At 42.8% G+C, this 16607-nt stretch overlaps 1 protein-coding gene across 1 annotated transcript in view; it reads right to left on the bottom strand.

Moving 5' to 3' along the window:
• The window catches only part of FRMPD4 (FERM and PDZ domain containing 4), a 755715-nt gene that overhangs the window by 79799 nt on the left and 659309 nt on the right, over positions 1 to 16607 (bottom strand). The window contains exons 6-7 of the mRNA XM_011363039.2: positions 14393 to 14553; positions 9934 to 10036 (exon numbers count right to left, since the gene is read on the bottom strand). Of these exons, the coding sequence (XP_011361341.1) occupies positions 9934 to 10036; positions 14393 to 14553 (264 nt within the window). The remainder of the gene's footprint in view (positions 1 to 9933; positions 10037 to 14392; positions 14554 to 16607) is intronic.

Here is a 16607-nt window from a genome sequence, read left to right as displayed (position 1 = left end):
GATTTGATTAAAAAATCATAAAAATAAATTGTATGTAATCTTTTTACAGGTGGGTAGTGTTCTATTTACTTCTAGGGTTCCTTCTGCAAACATTTCTTTCTTTTCATTCATGCTCAGCACCGCACTAGGCACGAAGGCTAGCATAATGAATAAAATAGGATCTGTGCAGAGATTGGCGACACGCTCTGCAAACCGGCTCCTTCCACTGCCTGGGTGCACAGCTGGACTCCGCTTAGCTTCCGGTACAAATAGATTCATCCCTGTGGCTGCCTTCCTGCCAAACAAAGGGGAGTAGAAGTGCTGTATACCCCTTCGGGGTCTGGCCCAGAAAACCTTCCACGTGCCTTTCCATCCTCTTCCCCTTCTGCAGCTTGACAGGGATAAACTAGAAGCTATGTGCTGAAGATGGCAGAGTTGCAAAAGGGGCAGCATCTGGGTTGGGTCCCTGGATTATGCCCTGACGGAGAGCTGTCCACCACTCAAGAGCGCCCGCTATGGACGTGATGTCATTGACAAGCCCCTACTGTGGGTTTGTTACAGCAGCTGGTGTTATCCTAATCCTGGTTCCTGTCATTAAGAACCATATAGGCTTGTGACAAAGAAAGACAAATTCACAAATAATGAGAACATTGTGTGGTACAGATTATAATAAAGATGTACATATATTTCAGAGGGTCAAGATATGACAGTTATTAACTTTGGGAGGTGATCACGGAGAAATATGGAAAGCATCACAAAAATCTGTGATGTTTCTCCCCCCCGCCCCAATCTCTCCACTTTCTACAAAGAATTTTAGGTGGCCCGAGTTCATCATATTTGCTTTATCTTTATTATTATTGCTAGTAAAAAAAAAAAAAAAAGCCCAGCACCCTCTGCTTCCTTTCTCTTCCTCTATGTCCTGTTATCTTCAGATTGGGTCTCTTTAAAGTTTCATTGGTTTAAGTCAGAGGTGGCCGTCAACAACCTGTGGGCTAAATTTGGCTCATCCTCTGTTTCTGTAAATAAAGTTTTATTGGAACACAGCCACGCCCATTGGATTACATATTATTTATGGCTACTAAGCACTATAATGGCAGCATTGAGTTGTAACAGAGAGCATACAGCCTGCAAAGACTAAAATATTTACTATATGGTCCTTTGCAGAGAGTTTTCTGACTCTTGATTTATGTCATTCTTCACTTAATCTCAACCTCGGCCAGGTACATGCCAATAGCCCCTGAATCGTTCCACACCCCCTATGACAACACTAAAATCACTCTTCTTCCAGCCACTGCGTTATCACACTGCTGCATACCTATGTGGTCCCCCAAGTCAAGTTCAGTGACAATTACTGCTGGATTCTAGCATCCCTGGGGTGGACCCTGGCTGTCTTTGCAAACCCTGAGTTTCAGGGTATTTTTTTTTTTAATCATTGCTCAGGTTGTTGTCATCCTAAAAGACTAGATTTCTACCTAGGTCCTCACTGGTTTTGACTGAATACCAGGGTTTGTGCTCCAGTTCTCTACTCTGCAACTTTAAGAGCGATAATGACAACATCTGACACCATGACCCAATGGATTACAAGTCACAAAGTGCTCTCATGTGCATTATCTCATTGGATCCTTAGATAAAGGCTAGAAATGCAAATTTCTACCTACATTTAAAGACTAGGAGACTGAGAGCCTGAGATTTAAGCGATTTATTCACAATCATTCAGCTGCGGTGATGATGCTGATGATTACCTTGATGAAGACAACAACAACTCAAACTTATTAAGACCTCATCGCGTGCTCCTACTCTGTTAAGGGCTTTACCCACTATATTTTGTCTAATTCTTACAACTGTATGAGGTAGGTCTTCATTTTATAGGTCAAGAAATGAGGATTATATAAATTTACATCTCCGCCTAAGGTCACACACAGCCAATCCATTGCAGAGATAAGATTTGAATTCATATTTTTCTGATTTCTAGGTTGTGTGTTTTTTTATCGGGGAGCAGGATAATATTTTGAAATATTTACCCATGTTGCCCTCCCACTCCCACACCCCCATTTCTTTGCTCTTATGAGGTCTATTTCTTTGCCCATTTGTTCAAGCAGACCACGTAACACTCGTCACCTCGAGACCGAGTTGTTACAGAAGTAGAGAAATGGCTAGGTTCTAGGAACAAAGAGTAAAAACTACAGGCTAGGAAAGATATTCAATAAATCAAAGTAAAGCTTCGTCCACTCCAGAACGGGGACTTGGCAGGGGATGGGGAGATGGAGTGAACCTTAGGGCAAGCAGAAGAACATTGACTTGTGGATACCTGAGAAAGAACAGGCACGCTCCCCTTTGCAGAAGACTGATCCTTCAGAAAGAATCAGTTGGAAACACCCAAATAGCCTCGTGGGATTAAAGGGCGCAACGACCCGTGCTTTCTTTCCTAGTTAAAACCCTGAGAAGGTGACAAGATCCCAGAAGGAATTAGCCCTAAGATGATCCTACATCCCAGTACAGCTAAGGAAGGGCACGTGCACCCAAGATAACAGAGAAATGGCTAAGGAAGGGCTGACAGTGGTGAACAAGGGATGACACAGTAGCTCCCTGCCTAGGTGAGTGATCAAAGGTGAACCAGATGGGTATGAAGATATCTCAGCGGATTCTAGAGAGATGGATGATGTGGCCTAAGGGCGAATACACATCACCTCACCCAACACTTCTTCTCATTAAACCATTCTCCCTAAATTTAGACTCAGTACTATGGAAAATGGGATGAACTGACCATACGTTAGGAAGGGGATTTGGAATAAAATGTGGATTATTACAGTTCATAGATAAATAATGATACACGTACACATCTGAGTGTGTGGCCTGAGATTCTTGCCCACCACACGCACTGTGTTGTCTGTAAAGGTACACTCTGCCTTTGAGCTCCTGAGTCCCTTCTGGGATCTCTGGGAAATGAGACTTCTACTTTAGTCCTGGGCATGTTCCGATCACAGGCTCAAAAAGACTGTTTTGGAGGGTCTTTTCAGCTACTTATAGAAAAGGCATGAAATAATTTACAAATTTTGTAGTTCTAAAGGTTTAATAGAATATGGCATAAGGCCAATAGTGATCTCCTTCCGTGTTTTTCTTAATACAAATACGACGTTAAGACATTCAGTAGTGTCGACCATGTGAGATCATTGAAAACTTGCCCTAGTTTCAAATTTTTTCTGGTTCTTTAATCTTCAACAGTCATTTTCCATACGTGAGTCGCATAAAAGCATCTACAGTAATGGAGAGATTTAATGAAAGTGGGTCATTAACAAAATCTAAGGGACATTAAAATAATCTGGGTGAAGCCATTTTTCTTATTAATTTCCACCATTATATGTCATTATATCCTTTGTGAACAATGGACTCAAATCCCCTTTTCAATTTTATTCTTATTAGAATGTTTTCCCACACATTACATTTTCTAGAATCACTGACCTCTTTCTCCCCAGGCTCTGTAATTTGCAATTGTCAGAAAACGTGGACACTGCAAGTGTATTAGGTGAGACCACAATTTGTAGTGTCAGCATACCAAGGGGCTGTTCTTTTGTGTGTGTGTTTTTCACTGAAATTGCTTGCTGGTCTTACTATAATAAGGCCTTATTATATCGTACATCATCATGCATATTTTATATGCCGGATGCTCGGTAGATGGTCTTTGCTTTGTTATTTTACTAAGCAGCACCGTTATGCATCTAAGCCCAGCTGAAATTAGACAGGAAGGTGACCTTCTTAATATATTCTTTTGCAGACACAGTAGCCCTGGAACATGATCTGACTTGACTTTCCATCATCATTCTGATGAAAAGGGACTGATGAAAAGACAGACGAGCTGAGATCTAATTTTTAGATGGGTCCCTTCTAAATGGTTTATTTTGCTCTTATTAAACTTGCCAGTCTCCCATCGACTGCGACAAGCAGGTAGTCCTGAGCACTTCCTACCAAGATCAAGGCAACTTACTTTGCAAACCTGGGAGAAGAGAGACAGGCTATTTGTGTATGAGCTAAGAATGAAAATGTCTATGGGGTGCGGATGCTGAAACCCAGGTTCTAGAGCTCAATTGCAGCTCTGCTGTTTTCTGGGCAGATCAAGTAAGGACTTGATATGCCAGATAGCTCGGTCTGTCCCCTTTGGATCACCACGTCCCAGTAATCTGTATCGGCTTTCTTCTACTCTCACTGTACACCGCCCTCCTTGCCCTGAGCAAGTGCTGAGGTTGAGGAAGGATTTCGACCTCTCTCAGCCTCAATTTCCACTCCGTAATTTGGGTACAACAATCAACTTGCTCGCAGGGTTGTTGTAAGGAATATAGAGATGAGCAGGTTAAGAGCGTTCACCCAGGAGCCAGATTGGGTTTCACTCCACCATTTACTAGCTTTGGGATCTTGGGCACGTGTGCCTCAGTTTCCCCATATTTAAATTAGAGGTAACCATTGAACCCATTCACCGTTGTGAGGACTGAATGAGTTAACATACAACAAGTACTGAGGACAGGGCATAATAAGCACCAGGTAAGTATTAGCTGGTCTCGATACTAAGGAATGAAACGGTTTAGCAGAGGGTTAATGTATAATAAGGACTTAATACATGTTAACTCTCATCATCATTATCTGTTGGGATGCCATCAATAATATTCTTTTTTTTTTTTCTCCTGAAGTGTCAAAAAAGTGACCTTCACAAGTTACACACGAAGCTTTGAACTTGATCGTGGCGGTGAGTGGCTCATGTCATTTGTGGGAATGTATCTGTTTCAGGAAGTCATGAATGCTCCTTCTGAGCATTCTCGTTAGGGTTGTTGGAATAATCTTTCTGGTCTTCAAGTGAAATTTGTACATTGCTTGGCATGAGTTATTTAGTTACTTAGGTAAATGGAATGTCACGAAAATGTAGTGGGTTTGTCCTTTGTGAATTACAGGAACGATTAGTAACTTATCTATTCTTATACCTTATTACAGTTACTTTCTTATCAGAAGAACCCAGCTCCTCCCCAGAAACGCTCTCCAACCCCCAGGGAATTAGTACAGAAGGGCTGATAGATGTGGGCAATCTTCCACAGAGGCAGCCATAGCTAGAGCACTACTCATTCATTAGATTGGCAGGAACAACCAACTTAGGTAATAAGAGAAGACAGTCAGAGGGACAGTTAGCTGCTCTAGTACAAAGGATGGGAGAAGGACTAGTTTCCAGTTCTACCCTTGTGCCTTCTTACTATGGGGTGGGCAGCCCTCAGCTTCCAGTGGCATGATGGAAAGGGGTAAGACTGAGTTGCTCGTATACTTGGCTCTTCAATGTTACTTTTTGATAGAGACAAAGGGTGAGGAAGGGAGCCAGCATATCCAGTCTGCTGCCAGGGCTCTAAAAAGGAAATTAGCAAGGCAAGGAAGGTGGTGGTCAAGGGACATTCTGATATTATACACGTGGATTTTTCTGGGTGGAGGAATAAATCGACGGTATTTATCGGATTCTCAAATGGATCTCCAATCTCCAAAAGATGAGTGCTTCTGGTCTAACACGAGCCAGGACATTTCTGATGCCACCTTGGAGGGGCAACTGAGGAAGGGCAGAAGCAAATTTTGAGGTTGCGGTTCATGACAGCCATCCAGGAAATGGATATTCCTGCATCTGCAGGTTGGAAAGCAAGTGTTCATCAGGAGGGTCTAGGGTTTCCAGGGACAAAGGAGGATCTACTTTACATACCTTCCTCTATGCATAAATCCTGCCACTCAGGATCAATGGCTATCCCTTACCGCCATCACCGCATTCCTTCACACTTCCTCCACTTGCACAGTCATAAATATAGTGCAATTAATTAGAGGTCTCCTCCTCGAGGGCAGGAATCATGTTTCAGGTATTTATACATCCCCAGTGCCCTACAGGACATTTGCTACCTAGTTAATGCTCAACAATTGTTAAATTCCAATAAATTTAATTGGGTTGCCTAGCCTTGGGAGATGCGGCATGATTCATAATGTCTATGAGAAATTATAACCCATAATTTTCTAAAATAAAATTTTGGAGACTGTCTTAAGTTAATTTGTCTAATTGTGAAAAGCCAAGGGAAATTATCCTTGGATACTTCTAAAGAAGAAAGCTCTGGTAATTTGCAAAGGGCATGAACTCTTCAAAGATTTTGTTCCTCAACCACTAGAAAGTATGAGTTAGGGTTAACTTAAGAAACTATGAGATGAACGAAACTTGTCTAATTTCAGTGCATCAATTATAGTTCTTTTTGAAGATCCAGGAAAAAACCCAAATGTGGTTACTATAGCAGTAAATTGGTCTCCAAGAAACTCTTTCATTTTCTCAAGAAAAAAAAAATTCTATAATAGAGCAATCAAATAAGGAAAATAATCCACAAAGAAACACAAATGTATCTAGAAACAAAAAATGATCCATGAGCAAATGCTGAAATGGAAGAAAAAAAAGAACAAAACAAAACTAAAGCACTCAAGCAAGTAAACGGATGCCAATTTTTAAAGAGAGAATTTTATGGTGCTATTAAAATGATGAGTGTTTTTCCAAATTTCCTCGGTGGCTAAGAAAATGGGGTATTTTATTATAATCGAAAGGGAATTTATCTTGTGTAAGATATAGACGTTAACACACATATCGGCCGAGAAGCCCAATAAAAAAGAGATTAATATATAAGAGCTAAATTTCTAGGTTAGTATACATATGGCAAACAGATGACTAAACTGATGGGAAAGCACAGGAAATTTTTCTAATGCATGCACTTTTTCGTTAGTGAGAAATACATTATTATTTCAAAATTCTGGTTTAATGAATTTGAAGGTATTGGTGACAATAAGAACTCCACAACCAGCTGCATTGCAACTCTGTGAACTGCAGTGTCATTGTGCTTAGATTTATTTGCTTAAAATAAAGTCACTTGCCACTTTTATAAAGATAAATTTATTGTCCTGAGATTAAAAGAGTCCATTTTAGGATGACATGCTCGCCACCTCAGTAACATCCAAGGCCTATGTGTTTTTTTTTTTCACTAGTAAAATTCCTTTAAGTCTGAAGATTCCCCCAGTCACTCACTGAACACATTGTCACTGAGCACCCCCCCATGAGCCAGGCATTGGGCTAGGTCATGGAGACACGGCAGGAGGCAACCCAGACAAGTTCTCTTTTCTCATGGAACTTAGAATCCAGGTTACCTGATCTGTAACGAGCTACATTCCAGATTTAGACTGTGACCTATCAGTGATATACTGGCCAATGGACACTCAGACCACATTCTAAAGTGAGGGGCAAACAAGCGGGATCCCCCAGAACTTTCTAGGAGGAGGCGCGATGCGATCAACTACTGCCAGCCACGGGTTCCTCCTGCTCCCCCCTCCCTCCCCAGTCTGCGTGAGAAGGCCAGAAAGGGTGGGAGAGAGAACTGTCACCTGGTTGGAAGGGCTGTGATTGGTGAGAGTTTCCTTCCTCCCCGCTGTGATGTGGTCAAGTGGACATCTTGAAGAGCAGCTGGTCTTGCAGGCACCTTACACAGGAGACCCTCAGCCAGACCATCCATGTACGTTACCGTGTGGCAGGGTGGCTCCTCAGGGGGCCCTCCCCTCCTGCCACCAAAGAACTCGCATGTAAGTTTCACAGGAGAGCCAGCATGTAGCTACCAGCGACATGAAGGGTGTCGACAGCCAACGCTAGTCAGAGGAGCAGCTACCGGTCACCAAGAGAGGGCTCTCACCACAGAGAGCATTGCGAGAAGCCCTCGACTTTCTCTGTCCTATTGCCCCGCTGACCTCCAATCCAGAGGGGCCAGGCCTTGAGAAGGGAAAGAGAGTTTTATGTACCCAGAGTAGTTCGTGGTGTTTAAAAAGCATCCATGTTTTCCAGTCGACCCATTTAAAAACCACAATCTCTTTATCAAGTATGTGAGAATCTTGCAGTAATCACAAGCCCAGTTTGAGAGAAATTCTCTATGTGTATTATCTGAGGTTTTAGTCTAATTTGGCTTAACCAAAAAAAATGCAGTTGGTTACCTTCATAGCTCCTAAAGCTTGGCAAACTTTTTCTGTCAATGGCCACAGAGTAAATATTGTAGTATTTGTGGGCCACAGGGCTCTGGTGCAAGTATTTGACTCTGCTATTGTCGTGGGAAGCATTCATAGTCAATATGTAAATGACTGGGGATGGCTGTTTTTCAATAAAACTTTAGTTTGAAGTTTGAAGTCTCAAGTTTGAAATTCATATGATTTTCATGTGTCGCAAAATATTCTTCTTTTATTTTTTCCAAGCCTTCAAAAGTGGTAAGAAACCATTCTTGGCTCATGAGCTGTGCAAAACAGGTGGCAGGCTGGATCTGGGCTGCAAGCTGTCATTCGCTACCCTGTTTTAATTGGTTCATTTATTCAACAAATTTTCACTGAGCTCCATTACATATGAAGTCCTAGAGAGACTTTTGTTTACAGAGACGCCATTTTTCTTCCATAATACATTAAAGCAGAAGGGGAAAAAAAAATCTTTCTAAACGCCCCCGGAAGGATGGCTAGGAAATGATCACACTTTTAGATAGCTTTTCTCCATCTCTGTCCTGCAGCAGGCAATTCAGTCACAGCAAACCCAAACACAGATATTTTATTTCTTCTGTCATCCTCCAGGCACAGAAATCAATAGGACTAATCACAGAGGCACATGCCCAGGGGAAAACAAAATGACCGCGTGATCTGCCATCGGGCCCAGACATGGCACTCTAGGAGGGCAGCCCATCAGGCTCACAGCCTGCCCTGATGAGTGATGTTCCCACTGACACCCACACACATCTCCCTCCTGACACAGGATGAATATGACGTGAGCCTTGGTGCCCGCTCCTGTGTAGGAACACCGTTTGAGAACTGGATGCCCTACGAGGACAGGTGCGACTTTGCAGCCAGCTGTGAAGGCCCCGTTGTGTTAGGCCTCGACTAAAGTCGGGGGACCGACAGTCCTGGGACTGAGGGCTTTCCTGGGACGTGGGCCTTTCCATGCTTGGCCACCCTACAAGTGAGTGCCCTCCGTTTCTCTTTCTCCCAAGGATGCAGGAGCAACCGTCGTGTCTCTGTGAAGCAGAAGCTGAACTAGGCTTGAGAAAAAAACTTCCTCTGGAAAACCCCAGAAATACTCTGCCTAATGCCTCCCCCAAAGTAACAGATGTCCTTTTCGTTATGAGAGAGCAGACATGATAGATCTCTTCCTCAGTTTAAAGAGTTCTGACCCGTGCATTCTTTCATATAATAGGCACAGCTTCATTTGGAAAACTTCTAGACGGCCTTTTTGCCTTAAATGCGCTGAGTGAGTGTAACTCCAGTAGGCTTCTAAGATTCTTGACCAATATTTTAACATCACAAGAAATATATTTTCTGGACCCCCATTAAGAATATCACACAACAAATGATTTACATCCATGATAAAACTGAACCAAGCAACCAAACACGTTTGAAACTGTCCTAGCGTTGACCCAATTATCCTTTTGCCTGAGTTGATGATTTCAAAACTCAGTTAATGAATCACTCAGTCAAGTATGGAAAAATCAGTGAACTGTATGTTTTTGTAGCTATGGGATTATGTATATAAAATTACTCATCACTTAGACTGAATTCAGGAATTGCATTTGATCTTCTTGATTACGGAATATCAATGTGTTAGTAATTTTGGAAAGAAAATAAAACGCAACCTTTGGATATAGTGACTGAAATAAGAGTCAAAAACAAATTTCAGCTGAAGTACGCGCACCCAGAATGCTAAACGCAGAATCAGCAATTAGGTGTTTTCTGGTTAATGGAGCACACATCTGTATACACCAGCATTTTCAAGGTAAATGTGAGGGCTTGCGTTTCTGTCTTAAGCTGGCCCCCAGGAAGCCCTTCCTTTGCTGGATGAGGCTTCAGAGCTGTGCAGCAGCCTCCTCAGCAGGAAGGAGGACAGGAAATTGAGTGACCCACCTGACCAGGTCGATGACCCGTTCCCTCGGTGCAGCGCTGACGGGCTCATCATTGATCATTACGATCTGATCTCCTGGGATCAGCTTGCCTTCCGAGGGGCCACCTGGACACAAATGAGAGTGAGTGTGATGAGAAGACCATTGCCGATCCATCGACAGCCTCCGCTCCTGATCACAATTCACTGTAAGCAAATGGTGCTATGGGCAAAAAACCAAATCCAGCCCCACCTGGGCATTCTTGACATCTGTGCTTTTTGAGAAAGAACTGGGAGCTCTGGACGAGCCCGAGGCCCAGGCCACACCCTGGCCAACTGGATCAGATCTTGGGAGGCGGGACTCAGGCATTAACATCTCTCTAAAATCTCCCAGGCAAGGTTGAGACTCAGAGGCCTCGTGGTGCTTCTCACACTTTACCGGGCACACACGTCACCCGGGACACCTTGTTGGCCTGCAGACTGATTCAGTAGGTTGGGAGGGTACGGGATGAGATAATGCATTTGTCACAAGCTGCCAGGGGCTGCTTGTGCTACCGGTCCAGTGGCCAAACTTTGAGTATTACGACTTCTAGAAGATGGTATTCCCCCAACAGGTAGCCGAATCAGCTGTGTTGATGCCCACAGGTGCGAAAGACAATCTGGGCACACCACGGGTGGAACAAAGTTGCATTTACTTAGCCATTATGACTGGGGAGCGTTCAAGGAAATGGGGGTTTGCTCTCAGGAAGTCAGGGTAATTGGATCTGAACATTTTAATAATTCTTGTCTGACAGATGGGAGGAGGGAAGCACAGCTGCAGCTGGGACTGAGAAAGGTGTCACTCCTCTCAGCTGGGAGATGGGCTGTTAGGTCATTTTCGTGGGGCAGACGATGCTTAGATGTGTCTGTGGTCACCTGTGATTACAGAGAACGCTTGTTTTGGTCCTGATCCATCACAGTCAGTGGGAGGCCTTGTCTGATGCTCATGTCGAGTGAAACTGTTCACAGTCAACAGGAGAACACCCAGGCCCGGCTGTGAGCGCCTGCCAGCTCCTGGTGTCAGGGGCTGCTTTTCTCTCTTTCAGTTGTTCTTCCAAGGAGGAGGTAGGGAACTACTATTTGCTGGGCTTTATTACGCACCAGGCAATGGGTTAAATTCTCTGCCTACTAACGTCCCTGAATGCTATAATCCCTTCCGTGTAATGAGATAACTGAAGCTCACACGGGTTAAAGAATTGGCTGCAAGTGTAGGACTGAGTCTCAGCTTAAGACTTGATTCTTCCAAGTTAAGGGTGGCCGATATCTCTTTTGAACTCGCATCTATAGCTCAAAAGCTGGTCGCTGTCAGGTCTCTTGACACATAAAGTTAACGCCACAGTTGCATGAAGCACACATCTACATGAAATAAAACCTATAAACAAATAACTTTAATTACCTGGAACATCCTCACGTTTAATGTATTTTCTTTTCAAATAAGGACATGGTGCTATAATTTTAACTTTATTTCCAGAGGTCTGTCAGTGGGTAACGGGAGCAGCTGACACATTAGGCTTCAAATATTGTCACTATTACTTTATTTAGTAATTGAAATGAACACTTCATACCCAGAACATGGAACTCGAAGTCATTCAGTTGTTCTCAACCCACCCAGACACTTCGCATATGTGTCACTCAAGCAAATCATCCTCGAACAAAAACTTATCTTCTTTCTGGGGAGTAAGAAAAGTGGGGGGAACCTTAACATGTTCCCATATCAATGACAGGAGATGTTCATTTCAAGCTGTGGGAACTAAGTGTCAGTGTTTGCACACACAAGGAATTCTGAAAATCCTTTGGGAGACTTTTTATAACTATTGGATAATGTTCAAGCAATCACTCCAATTCAGTCAAACAAACGGTTAGAAATCAAATGCTGGTCAAATACGGAACATTTTTCAAAATAATTATTTGGATGATGGATGTTAACTACTCTGATGAGAAAAGCACTTGCTCGTTAACAGGACATATTCATATTTGAGACCTATTTTTTTCATCAAATGAAAATATTCATGTTTAATCAAGAGATTTGAATCAAAAATTCTAGAGAGAGCAACATATAGTTCCTTCCAAAGTATGAGGCAGAGGCACATATCAGAGAATCATCTCGTGCCCTTTCGTCTAAAGCCTGGGTTGTCTAGCATAGAAAATCTGGTCACGCTGCTGAAATCACTCGGAACGTCAGTAGAGTCATTTTTATGATAGACGCTGTTTATTTGAGCAGAATTTTCACTCCTAAAAATGACTGGAAACAGTAATCTTTGACCTCTGTTTTCTCTTTTTCCTACTCTTCTCAAAATTGTCTAGCACTACGTTTTAGTATCTGAAGCTAAAGAGCGTTGAGGGCAAGGAAGGGAAGAGGTTGAAAGAACGGGGAGGCGATCCAGGAGATTGAAAAATAAGACTTGAAATCTCTAGTCAACTCCCAGGAGGACACCTCCTTGAAAGAATCTCATAACCAGAGATGTCAAAATGTCGCACTAGTACAAAAGAGCGTGCCAAATGTGATCCCATTTAGAAAAAAATATGGGTATACATATACGTATAATACTACACGTGTCTGTACAATATTATGTGTATGTACACATGGAATCACCTACTATATTCATGCTCTCTGTGTATACATTAATCATGCTTAATTCTGAGCGGTAGGTGCTCAAGTGATTTGGTTTTTTGTTTTCTCTTTCTCCTCTATATTATCTACCGCATTGTATTTTTCATGAAGCGTACGTATTATTTTAATAAAAAGCGACAAATCTCTTTTGTTTTGAGGATAAAATTCTCAACGGCATCAAGCTCAACAACTCTACACAGAGAACTAAAATATGATCTATAGCTAATGAAATCAAAAGCTCGGCAGGCAGAGTAAGAAGTTGTGTTGGCGAGGCCACGGTAGGAGAAAAAAGGAAACAGATTCTTGTCTGCACGAGTTGAAAGGGTTTGACTATAGCTGTGGTGCTCACCCTGGGGCATATTAAATCAAAATAACAAAAAACTGAAAAATTAAATCAACTTCAAAAAATCTGTATTAGCTCACTTAGTTGGCTTTCATTGCTCTTAACTGACAAACTCAGCTGCCCAAATACTTTAGGGTTTAATAAGAATAAACATCACAGAATAAGTATGTTCAACGTATTTCATTCGCTCCCTCGCCCTATAAGGTAGATACTACTATGATCTTCATTATCCACATAATGTAGAGAAGTTACATCAAACTGAAATGCTAGAGCGTTAACACGGAAGCTAAAAAATCTAATAAGGAGCAGAGACAGGATTCGAATCCATCAAACCCAGGCGGTCTGATGCCAGAGTCTGTGTTCTTTACTACTGAACTCTGCTACTCATTTGCGAAATCCCAGAGAGAAACAGCACAGAAGATGGCTTCGTTTGGTCCGAAGATAAATCCAATATAAGTCCATTAAAAGAAGTACATAAATATGTATAAGAAATGAATAATTAAAAGAACATTGTCCCGGAAAAGGCAAAGGCAGCCCACTGCAGGCAACTGGATCATAGCGCATTACATTCAACTGTGGAACATCTGTACACTCTAACGAGCATGACTGCGACACAGTACGTTAACTATCTGATCGTACTGTAGAATTTAAGGGATTTAACACGCACTGTATCAGTCAGCGTTTATTGTGTATGATAAACCACCCCAAAACTCAGTAGGGTATCCAATAATCATTTCTTCTCATGCTTATGGGTCTTTAGATTGACTGATCCAGGCCAGGCTCGGCCGGGCAGTTCTGCGTCACACTGCAGATCAGGCTGTACTAAGATCTAGGCTGTAGGCTGGCTGTCCTAAGTGTTCATTTTGGGGCTCAGGCTGTAGGGGTAGCAACCACTTGAGGGAAATTCTCACGGCCACGGCAGAAATCCAAGAAATAAGTTCAAATGCATAAGCATATTGCAAGCTTTAGCTTATGTCACCTTTGCTGATATGCCATTGGCCAAAATCAGTCCCTGGTCCAGCCTAAGAGCAGTGGGATGAGGAAATACCTTCCGCCTCTAGTGGGATGGGAAGGGAGAGCATCTTTGTACAATAATCCAACCACGCCAATGACTAAATCCTACGATAACTTAAATACCACTGCCTGCTTTTTGATTACTAAGGAGACCATCATGAGCTTACTAAATACAGTACAGTGCCTGCCTCTTATTATTTCCATTCATACATTAAGAAATGGGCCATTTCCATGGTTACAAATGATGGATCAGTGTTTTTCTAAGTCAAAGGAGATATTGGATTTGGTAGTCTAAACCTAGTTTGCAGAGCCATTTTGTCCCTCCAGTGGTCCGACTCCATCTAGGTGTTAGGAATACTCAACTAGCCTCCGCGGCCTGCAGGGGAACAGTATGAAACTTATGAAACTGAACAGTAGTCATTGTGGCAGGGTGTGACGGGTGGTCCCAGGAGACCGAGGAGCAGGATTGGGTGCTTACCTGGTGTGACAGAGCGAACGACCACTGGCTTTTCACTCCCTGCCACGAAGCCGAATCCCAGGACAGGGTCCCGCCGCATCTCCACCTTCCGCGGGGCAGGAGGGATGATTTGGCAGCTCTCTAACCGAGGGTCGTCAAATGGGATCGCCTGTGTCATGGGGCTGTGAGAGGAGCACACACAAGAGAAAAGGGGCATCAATGTGAGTTGGGCCATCACCTAGTAATCACATTCTCTCCAGCTTCAAAATCTTCTCTGTTTGGTGGAAAGTGGGAAAAGTGTCGGGAGACCCATAGTCATGCTTCTTGGGTGGCCTTCTTGGTTCTGGAAAAACAAGGGCCCATGTCCGCTTTAGGTCTTTGAACTGACTGTTCCCCTAAACAGAAATCCTTGTCCTGCAGACACCTGTATGGCTTGCCCTCACATCTCCCAAGTCTGCTCAATTGTGACCTTCTTGGACTATCCTCGTCACATACTTTAAGAACGCAACCCTACTCCCCCCCAACCAGATGCCTTTACCCTCTTCTACCTTTTTTTTTTCCCCCTTGGCCTTATTCCTTTGTTACGTTCTTGTGGAATAGACTCATTTTTATGCTTGTTTTTACTGTTTTGCTCTCCACATTAGAATGTAAGCTTCACAAGGGCAAGGAGCTTTGTTTCGTTGACTGATCTGTTCCAGGTGTCTAGAACAGTGCCTGGCACAAAGTGGATTTTAAATAATGAAATTTAAAAGTAAAAGAAAAGGTATTTCTTTGTGGAAAACTGTCAAATTATAACTGATATGCTGAGAAAGAACCTCAAAGAGTTATGGACATTGGGTAGGTAACGTGCATGGCTTCTGGCTCCAGGGAAATTGAAGTGACGGGGATCATTTTGGTGGTAGTAGGTTATCTTGGTGTCGAATACATTCTTCCTTTCCAAAGAAGTTGAAAAATTAAACTTTGCCATTTCTTTTCTGGAGAAATTTTCAAGTGATTTAAATGAATCTTTTTGTTAACACCTAAACTTCAGAAATCTTTATCAATAATGTAAACTTGAAATGCTTTTAGCTTTTGACAAATTTTTAAATAAATGCTTCCACAAATGTCTTTTTGAGCCATGAAACAATCTTGAGAATGAGGGAGCAGAGAAGGTATTATTTTCTTCATTTCCCAGTAAGGAAACTAAGATCGAAATAGTAGCTTCTTGTCACTCAGGGCCCATGGCTGGTGTGCCAACGCGTCAGATCAAAAACCAACTCCGGTGACAGTTAATGAAGTCTTCACTTGTGCACATTAGCCAAGGCAGACTCCTTCGGAGGGAAGAGTTATTAGTATGGACTCTAGAAATCTCCTTAAAGTAATGTAAGCCAAGATTATTTCGACGACATAGACTTAATGCAATTTTCTCTCTCTCTAATCTTCTTCAATAAGTAAAACCAGATCATTTTTAAATACCTTGAAAGATGCTACTCTATGTGCCGTCTGGACAACATATTGTTCAAATGTAATGAAGAAAAGCAGAGAAGGAGGAATCCTGTTGTCCTTCTGTGTAATTAATAAGAGCGAAGAAAAATCAATGAAAACCCTCCAGGATCCGTCCTTTAGGTATATATCACTGACTAGGAAAATAAAGTTTGAAATCCCTTCCAAACAGAAAGGAAATGTCTTTTCGATTGAGCAGCTTGTGATCTGGAACGTTAGGGCAAAGAGAAGTGTTAGTTGACAGCTAACATGTTGTGCTGACACTCATCTGTTATCTTATTTCATGTTCAGAACCCCCCTACGATGGAGCCAGGTGAGCTCACCCAACTCCTCTCTTTGCAAACGTCGAGAGGAAGAATAACTGAGCCAAGGCGTGAGCCAGCTACTATTCACACCAGGTCTTCTGATTCCAGGTATCACGCGCTCGACCAGTTATGTAATTGGCAAGGACAGTGCAAAATGAAACCGCGGGGCCCTTCATTCAAACACGATTAAGAACCTCAAGATGGTGGAACCCAGCCTAGGGCCGTGCGTGACTACATGGGTCGCATGCCCGTGAAGCTGGCCCTGGTCGTGTGCTATCCCCAATGTCCCACCACCACTCTAGAACTAGCGAGGCTCAGAGAAGCGGAGAACTGGGCTCAGAGCGAGGGGTCTGTCTGATGGGGACTGCAGGTGTTTCTGTGAACCTAGAGATTAGATATGGCTACCAAGGTGGCTCATGCGCCTGGCATGAAGGGAGGTGGGCAGACCC

Source organism: Pteropus vampyrus, unplaced genomic scaffold (assembly GCF_000151845.1).
Source record: "Pteropus vampyrus isolate Shadow unplaced genomic scaffold, Pvam_2.0 Scaffold81, whole genome shotgun sequence".
Taxonomy (NCBI): domain Eukaryota; kingdom Metazoa; phylum Chordata; class Mammalia; order Chiroptera; family Pteropodidae; genus Pteropus; species Pteropus vampyrus.
The sequence above is the reverse complement of the archived record's forward strand: the minus strand, read 5'-3'. Positions and strand labels throughout refer to the sequence as shown.